This window comes from Triticum urartu, chromosome 4 (assembly GCF_003073215.2).
Source record: "Triticum urartu cultivar G1812 chromosome 4, Tu2.1, whole genome shotgun sequence".
Taxonomy (NCBI): Eukaryota; Viridiplantae; Streptophyta; class Magnoliopsida; order Poales; family Poaceae; genus Triticum; species Triticum urartu.
The window spans coordinates 453,461,533-453,470,147 of NC_053025.1; the positions used below are offsets into that span (position 1 = coordinate 453,461,533).

Here is an 8,615-nt window from a genome sequence, read left to right on the forward strand (position 1 = left end):
CTAGATGACTCTAAGTCTCAATCTGGATACATATTGAAAGTGGGAGCGATTAGCTAGAGTAGCTCCATGCAGAGCATTGTAGACATAGAAAATTTGCAAAACACATACGGCTCTGAATATGGCAGACCCATTGACTAAGCTTTTCTCACAAGCAAAACATGATCACTCTTTGGGTGTTAATCACATAGCGATGTGAACTAGATTATTGACTCTATTAAACCCTTTGGGTATTAGTCACATGGAGATGTGAACTAATCACATAAAGATGTGAACTATTGGTGTGAAATCACATGACGATGTGAACTAGATTATTGACTCTAGTGCATGTGTGAATACATAGACAAACAGAGTGTCACTAGTATGCCTCTACTTGACTAGCTCGTTAATCAAAGATGGTTAAGTTTCCTAGCCATAGACATGTGTTGTCATTTGATGAACGGGATCACATCATTAGAGAATGATGTGATGGACAAGACCCATCTGTTAGCTTAGCACTATGATCGTTTAGTTTATTGCTATTGCTTTCTTCATGACTTATACATGTTCCTATGACTATGAGATTATGCAACTCCTGAATACCGGAGGAACACTTAGTGTGCTATCAAACGTCACAACGTAACTGGGTGAATATAAAGATGCTCTACAGGTGTCTCCGATGGTGTTTGTTAAGTTGGCATAGATCAAGATTAGGATTTGTCACTCCGATTGTCGAAGAGGTGTCTTTGGGCCCTCTCGATAATGCACATCACTATAAGCCTTGCAAGAAATGTGACTAATAAGTTAGTTGCAATATGATGCATTACGGAATGAGTAAAGAGACTTGCCAGTAACGAGATTGAACTAGGTATTGAGATACTGAAGATCGAATCTCGGGCAAGTAACATACCGATTACAAAGAGAACAACGTATGTTGTTATGCAGTTTGACCGATAAAGATCTTTGTAGAATATGTAGGAACCAATATGAGCATCCAGGTTCCGCTATTGGTTATTGACCAGAGATAAGTCTCGGTCATGTCTACATAGTTCTCGAACCCGTAGGGTCCGCACGCTTAATGTTCGGTGACGATCGATATTATGAATTTATGTGTTTTGATGTACCGAATGTAGTTCGGAGTCCCGGATATGATCACGGACATGACGAGGAGTCTCGAAATGGTCGAGACATAAAGATCGATATATAGGAAGGCTATGTTTGGACATCGAAATGATTTCGGGTGAGTTCGGGCATTTACCGGAGTACCGGGGGGTTACCGGAACCCCCCGGGGAGTGTATGGGCCTTATTGGGCCTTAGTGGGAGAGAGGAGGCGGCCAAGGTGGAGGGCGCGCACCCCAGGCCCAATCTGAATTGGGTGGGGCGCCCCCCCCCTTCCTTCCCTCTCTCTCCCCCTTCCTTTCTCTCCTACTCCAACTAGGGAAGGGGGAATCCTACTCCCGGGCGCGCCATGAGAGGGGCAGCCCTTCCCCTCCTCCACTCCTTTATATACGGGGGAGGGGCACCCCATAGACACACAAGTTGATTGATTAGTCGTGTGCGGTGCCCCTGTCCACAGAATTTCACCTCGGTCATATCGTTGTAGTGCTTAGGCGAAGCCCTGCGTCGGTAACTTCATCATCACCATCATCACACCGTCGTGCTGACAAAACTCTCCCTCGCCCTCAGCTGGATTTAGAATTCGTGGGACGTCACCGAGCTGAACGTGTCCAGATCGCGAAGGTGTCGTACCTTCGGTGCTAGGATCGGTCGGATCGTGAAGACATACGAATACATCAACCACGTTATCATAACGCTTCCGCTTACGGTTTACGAGGATACGTGGACAATACTCTCCCCTCTCATTGCTATGCATCACCTAGATGGATCTTGCGTGTACGTAGGATTTTTTTTTGAAATTGATGCGTTCCTCAACAAAGTGTTGCATGTTACCACACATATGTTACTCCCCACTATAGAGGTAGTAAAAGCATCTCCAATGGGAGGACCCATTTTGTCCGTTTGGGTCATCCGGACAGAAAACTTGGCCCAACGGGGCGACCCAAACGGACGCCCGTGTCCGCCTGCTGTTCATCCTCGACCCAAACTTGACCCAAATCTGGGAGCAAATGGGTACGAAGCGGACGGAAGCGGACGCTCTCGTCCACCGCTATCTCCCGCTCGTGTCCGCCCCTGGTCCGATATGTCAGCGACTGCACCTTTTGCCTCCACAACACCATTGTGATTTCTACCTCCACAACGCCCGCAACAAGGCCACCAGTGGTGGTCGCCACCGCGCGCTCGGCCGCTCCTCCGCACTGCAACCAGGCCACCGGCGCAGGTCGCCGACGTGCGCTCGGCCGCTCCTCCACGCCGCAGCGAGGCCACCGGCGCAGGTCGCGACGCGCATTCGGCCGCTCCTCCGCGCCGCCGCGAGGCCACCGGCATCGGGCTCTTCTGCGTGCTCGGCCGCTCCTCCACCCCCCAGCGAGGCCACCGGCGTAGGGCTCCTCCGCGTGCTCCTGCTGGGGCTCGAGGCCCGGACGGCGGCGCGAGCAGAGGGTGGCTGCAGCAGAGGCGCGAGCAGAGAAAAATCTCGCGGGGGAGGGGATCCGCGAGGAGGAGGGGAGGAGCGACGCGAGGGAGAGAGAAGGGGCGGCATGAGGGAGATAGGACGGGCGCCGCGACGAGGAGGGGACGGGCAGCGCGAGGGAGAGAGGAGGGGGCGGGCGGCGCAAGGAGTTTGGATCTGTTTTTGTGCCGCGCATTGGGTACAACGCTTGTCCGCCTCATGTCCGCTAGGCGGACAGGTGACCCAAACCAACATGAAACGGACAAAATCTGTGTTCGATTGGGTCCTTGCATTGAAGTTGCTCTAACATAAATTAATAACATATGCCATCTTACTAATCTGTGTGACTAGCCATTGTGGCTAGTCTAACTGGGTGTGAGTAGTGGTTGCTGGATAGTGGACGCGGTGAGCAGGAAAAGGCGTGCGCGGTGCCACATCACCGTCAGCAAATCCGTGTATGCCGACACTTTTCTTAACTTTTGTTACTCACATGGGAGCTACCCCAAGCTGCAGCTCTGCCAAGTGCCAAGAAAGTGGTGGGGCGCTGCACCGTTGTCCATCAGAACGTGGCCCCCTGACCCTGTCCTGTTCTTGGCTGAGTGCTAGGTCTCCAATGGATCCGGGACACGTCCATGAGTAGACCACAATCGTATGTATACGGATATTTAATGGATCCGGTATCCATAACCCGTGGAACGGAACTGGTAGTTCCACCGTCCATTCTAACAGTCGTCTCAGCCTATAAAACCCGGGCCACCCGGAAGCCTACACAAACCAAGCAGATAAGCAGCTATCCTACTGTCACATACACACACACACACAAGTGCTAGCTAGCTAATCGATCAGCCAGCCATGTCGGAGGAGAAGCACCACCACCTGTTCCACCACAAGAAGGAGGGCGAGGACTTCCAGCCCGCCGCTGACGGCGGCGTCGACACGTACGGGTACTCGACCGAGACGGTGGTGACCGCCACCGGCAACGACGGCGAGTACGAGCGGATCACCAAGGAGGAGAAGCACCACAAGCACAAGGAGCACCTCGGCGAGATGGGCGCAGCCGCGGCCGGAGCCTTCGCCCTCGTACGCCCTCTCTCATCGTAACTAGGAGTAGTAATTACCATACGAATATATAGCTCTTGTCGGGCTTGGCTAATGGATTGCGTGTCTACGTGCAGTACGAGAAGCACGAGGCGAAGAAGGACCCGGAGCACGCGCACAAGCACAAGATCGAGGAGGAGGTGGCTGCCGCCGCAGCCGTCGGCGCCGGCGGCTTCGTCTTCCACGAGCACCACGAGAAGAAGCAGGACCACAAGGAGGCCAAGGAGGCCAGCGGCGAGAAGAAGCACCACCACTTCGGCTAGGTCGCCGTCGACGTGCGGTGGCCGGCCTCGCCGCCGGCCGTGCGTGTGCCTACGTTACGTGTGTTCCATAAGTGAGAGAGGCTGGGACGTGGGCCTGGTCTCGTGCTCGCCTGTGCGTGATTTTCTCTGCGTGCTAGCTTCCGCGTGCTGAATAAGTGGGGTTGCTGTTTCTTGCAGTGGCTCTCACACCTCATGCGTCGGTGTGTGTGTCGTGTGTCGGTGTGTGTTTCAATTCTACCGGCGCCCTGTATTTGTAATTCCACTTTATTATGCAAGTCCTCACGAAACTTTTGTGGCCCATCTTCTCAAAATTTGCTCTAATAATGTCATCGGATCAAACTGCATATATGCGTGTTCGAATTCGAATACTGGTTTATTTATTTTTGCGGCAAGTTTTGTTTTGTTTTCGCGGGGAGTATAATAATTGAGTTCATGCATACAAGGAATTTTGTTCCACAGTAATCTGCTCCCCAGATCAAAAATTGATCAATTACACGAGGCGTGCACAAATTTAGAGCCGGTGTTAATTCATCTATCCTTCCCCGCAAGAAAAAACAAATCTATGTATTCCCCCGTGTCATCTGGAGTCAGCATCAGCGTGATGAGATAAAAATAACATGGTGATATAGCCTAATGGAGATTCATACTTTCTATATAGTCAGACTCTTCTGTCACTTATGACGATCACCTATTAATCCTGGCGTTACATCTTTGTACCAAGTGCACCACAAAGATTGATTGCATAGCACTTTTGCATAAAACAAAGCAAATTTTGTGCTAATCCATTGGTTTGACAAGCTTGACAGGGCATCCACTCTTCCCTAAAGTGGAAATGATTTTTTTAACACAGTACAGACACAAGCGCTCATACATATGCACATACACTCACCCTATGAACGCTTACACGCACATCCTATCCCTATCGAGACACTGAGCCGGCATATCATCTTGACATTTATGAAGTCATCGTAGCGCCTCGTCGTCGACTGGAACGTCTTCTCCCACTGAAAGAGCATTGCCGAAATCCTTAAACAAATTCAGGAATAATGCGAGCACCAAAACTTGAACCCTGGTGGGCTGGGATACCACTATCCCTCTAACCATCCAAGTCCAACCACTGGTTGGTTCGGGTGAAAATGATTTTGTTGCCAAAGACTGATTGGATAGCACTTTTGTGCATAGATACTTTTGGACAAAAAATACATTATGACTTTGAAAACACATGCATAATTCTTAAAAACACGTGAATGATTCAAAATTACGTGTACACTTTCTCAAATTGCACGAGCATTCTTTCTACACGACAAGACAATTTTTCTTTAAAATGCATTATTATTTGTTATCAAAAACAACTAATGTTTCTAAAATTTAGATTACCACTTTTAAAAGATGAACACTTTTTAATTTTATGAGTATATTTTCAAAATACAAGAACTATGTTGTAAAAATACATGAACTTTTTGCAAATTCCCTTGAATATCCTTTAAATACACCAGCAATATTTAAAAAAAATGCATGAACAGTTTCTCAAAATAGGTAAACACATTTTAAATCAAATGAATATCTTTTAAAATTTGTTCTAAATTTGGTGGATATATTTTGAGGGTACATGAACGTATTTATAAAAGCACCATTTCTACAATACTCAAAATTTTATTTATTTTTATTAGCAAAGAAATTCCATAAAAAATTACCTTCTAGTGACCACACAGTTGCGATTTAAGCATAATTGCTTTGATGCCAACTTTTGATACTGAAATATCTCAAAGGCATGGGCGGACATGGTGTATTGCCCACTACAAGTGGCCTATTGCATGGGGCTCATATTTCTTGCGAATGGCGGTAGTTCAAAAAACATTCATTAAACTAAAAAAATCACGTATAACAAAAAAGTTCAGGGATTTTAAATAAATATGAAAATTCTTGGATTTAAAAATGTTGGCCAAATTTGAGAAATGTTCATGATTTCAAAAAACATCTTCTGATTTCAAAAGGTATTTTCAAATTCGCAAAAAATGTTCTGGTATTTAAAAAATGTTCAAGTTCTTTAAAAATGGACACAATTTTACAAAAACGAAAGGTAAACTGAAAATAAAAGTATAAAAATGGAAAAAATAAAAAGGAAAAAAGAATAGACAACCAGTAGAACCTTCTCAGAACCCGAAAGACATAGCTAGTTGGGCCGGCTGAACTGATGTGCGTGAGAGCTTTTCTTTAGGGGTAAGACTGAACTTTATTTATCAAAGATCACAGTCTGTGGGGTACAATTCACATGGAGCTATATCTCACTAATTTTTTTGAGGGAAAAAGCCTTTTATTTAATCGAACTTCACAGATAGTGGGATACAAGTTTGGTCATGTGGCTGGCCAAGCCACACATGACGCCCCTGAGCTAGTGATAACGAAAACCTAGCTAACTTATGAGCTTCAAAATTAACCTGACGACTTTCAAAAGGAAAATTACAAAGAAACTGTGATGATCTAGTTCTGATCTCACTAATGACCGATCCATAGGAGCCTTTATATCCTTTGGTAATATCCCCTATTACCTGTTTGCAATCCGACACCACCACAAAGCGTTGGATATTGAGGTCTTCCGCTAGGGCAATGGCCTCCCGGCATGCAATCGCCTCGAGTGTGGCTGGTTCCCATTCACCTAGAATCACCAGGGCTGAACTTCCCATAAAATCACCATTGATATCCCTACATATGGCTACAGCTGACCCGCCTCTATATGTCATCAATGCTGCATCCACATGGATCTTGGCAAAAGTCGCTGGGGGCGCCTTTGGTCTCTGAACAACAGAGTTTCTGCTTGCCCTTGTGTGACGAACAGATTTGGGGGCTCTGGCTGCATCCAAGTCAGCAATGAAACGCTTAATGAACGCATGTATTGCACGTGGCGTCTAAAATATAGCCTCATGGATGGCCTTCCTTCTAGATGTCCATATCGCCAAAGAATTACAGATAGAAGGATGAATTTGTCGTGGGGTAGCGTGTCTAGAAGATTGAAAAGCCAGCTCTTTGCCCTTTCTTCTGTTGTTGCCGCCAAATTGACCCCCAATTCCTCATCGACAAGAGCCCATGTACATCTTGAAACTGTACAGTCCAGCAGCGAGTGCCGCCATGAATCTGGGGCACCACAGAAGCCGCAGGTACACGAGGTTGACATATTTCGATGCACTCTGACATCCTCTGTGGGCAACGATTGCTTGGACAGCCTCCATAGAAACATGCGTGCTTTGGACGGGACCTCCGTCTTCCATAGAGCTTTCCATGCACCCTCGTTTGCACGCATATTTGATGTTCATGCCGATCCTTCTAACCATGCTTCTCTCCTGATCCTTGTCGTAACCAGCATGTTATAAGCAGAGCGCACCGTGAATTGGCCGCTCCTCTCATGAACCCAGCTCCAGAAGTCTTGTACATTCATAGTGCAGATTGGTATGCTCGAGATGACTCTTGCATCTATAGGCATAAAGGTAGCATATAACAATTGTCTGTTCCAACTTCCAAGTAGCATTCGTTGTATCAATCAAATCTGAGACCATTTGTGGGGGATTAGTAGATAAAGACCCATACGGCCTCATCATATCCTCTCAGGGCAGCCAGTTATCTTCCCAAATAAATGTGCTTTCACCGTTGCCTATCCGCTTTATAAGCCCTTGCCGCAGAGTGTCTCGGCCCTCAATTATAGCCCTCCATATCTGACTGGGGTGACTCCCAAGTGTAGCCTGCAATATCGACGTATGCGGGTAGTATATGCTCTTCAGTACACTGGCACTAAGAGAGTTGGGGGTCCTGCAGCAAACGCCATGCTTGTCTCGCCAACATTGCCAGATTGAAGAGCTCAAATTCTTTAAAACCCAGGCCACCAAGGCTCTTTGGCTGTGTCATAGATTTCCAAGATACCCAATGAGGTTTGCGCTGTCCATTTGTGCTTCCTCACCAAAATTCCCTTATCATCATGTTAAGGTGTTCACATAGACCTCTCGGTAGCTTGAAACACGACATAGAAAAAACAGGTACTGCTTGCGCCACTGACTTTACTAACACTTCCTTCCCTGCCATAGACATGGTCCTCTCGATCCATCCCTGAATTTTACTCCACAATCTATCTTTCAAGTATTTGAAAGCTCCATTTTTTGATGCCCCAATATCGGAAGGCATTCCTAGATATTTCTCGTTCAAGGTTTCATTGGGAACATTCAGAATGCCCTTTATATCATTGCGAACAGTATCCGGCACACCCTTACTGAAGAATATGGATGATTTAGCATAGTTTATACGCTGCCCTGTCGCTTGACAATAGATATCCAACAATTGGTTTACCTCGGTAGCTCCAGCACCGTTTGCCTTGAAGAACAGCAGGCTGTCATCAGCGAATAGGAGATGGTTTACTGGTGGTGCCGTAGTCGCCACCTGTACCCCTCCCAAATTGGATGACTCCCCTCTTGATTTTAACAGGCACGACAGGCCCTCTGCTGCTATCAAGAACAAGTATGGAGATATCGGGTCCCCTTGCCGGATCCCCCTTGATGCTTTGAACTCCTCAAGCTTCTTCCCATTAAACATTACTGAAAATTGTACTGAGGTAACTAGACTCATGACAATGTCAACCCAGTTACCACTGAAACCCAGTTCGAGCATTATCGCCCTCAGATAGTCCCATTCTACCCTGTCATATTCCTTCATCATATCAAGTTTC

At 47.0% G+C, this 8,615-nt stretch overlaps 1 protein-coding gene across 1 annotated transcript; it reads left to right on the plus strand.

The window, feature by feature from the left end:
- Nucleotides 1-3,307: 3,307 nt before the first annotated feature.
- LOC125552013 (abscisic stress-ripening protein 5-like) lies at nucleotides 3,308-4,207 on the plus strand. The gene is made up of 2 exons (XM_048715458.1): nucleotides 3,308-3,626; nucleotides 3,722-4,207. The coding sequence occupies exons 1-2, from the start codon at nucleotides 3,399-3,401 to the stop codon at nucleotides 3,905-3,907; spliced, it is 414 nt and encodes a 137-aa protein (XP_048571415.1). The 5' UTR covers nucleotides 3,308-3,398; the 3' UTR covers nucleotides 3,908-4,207.
- Nucleotides 4,208-8,615: the final 4,408 nt, after the last annotated feature.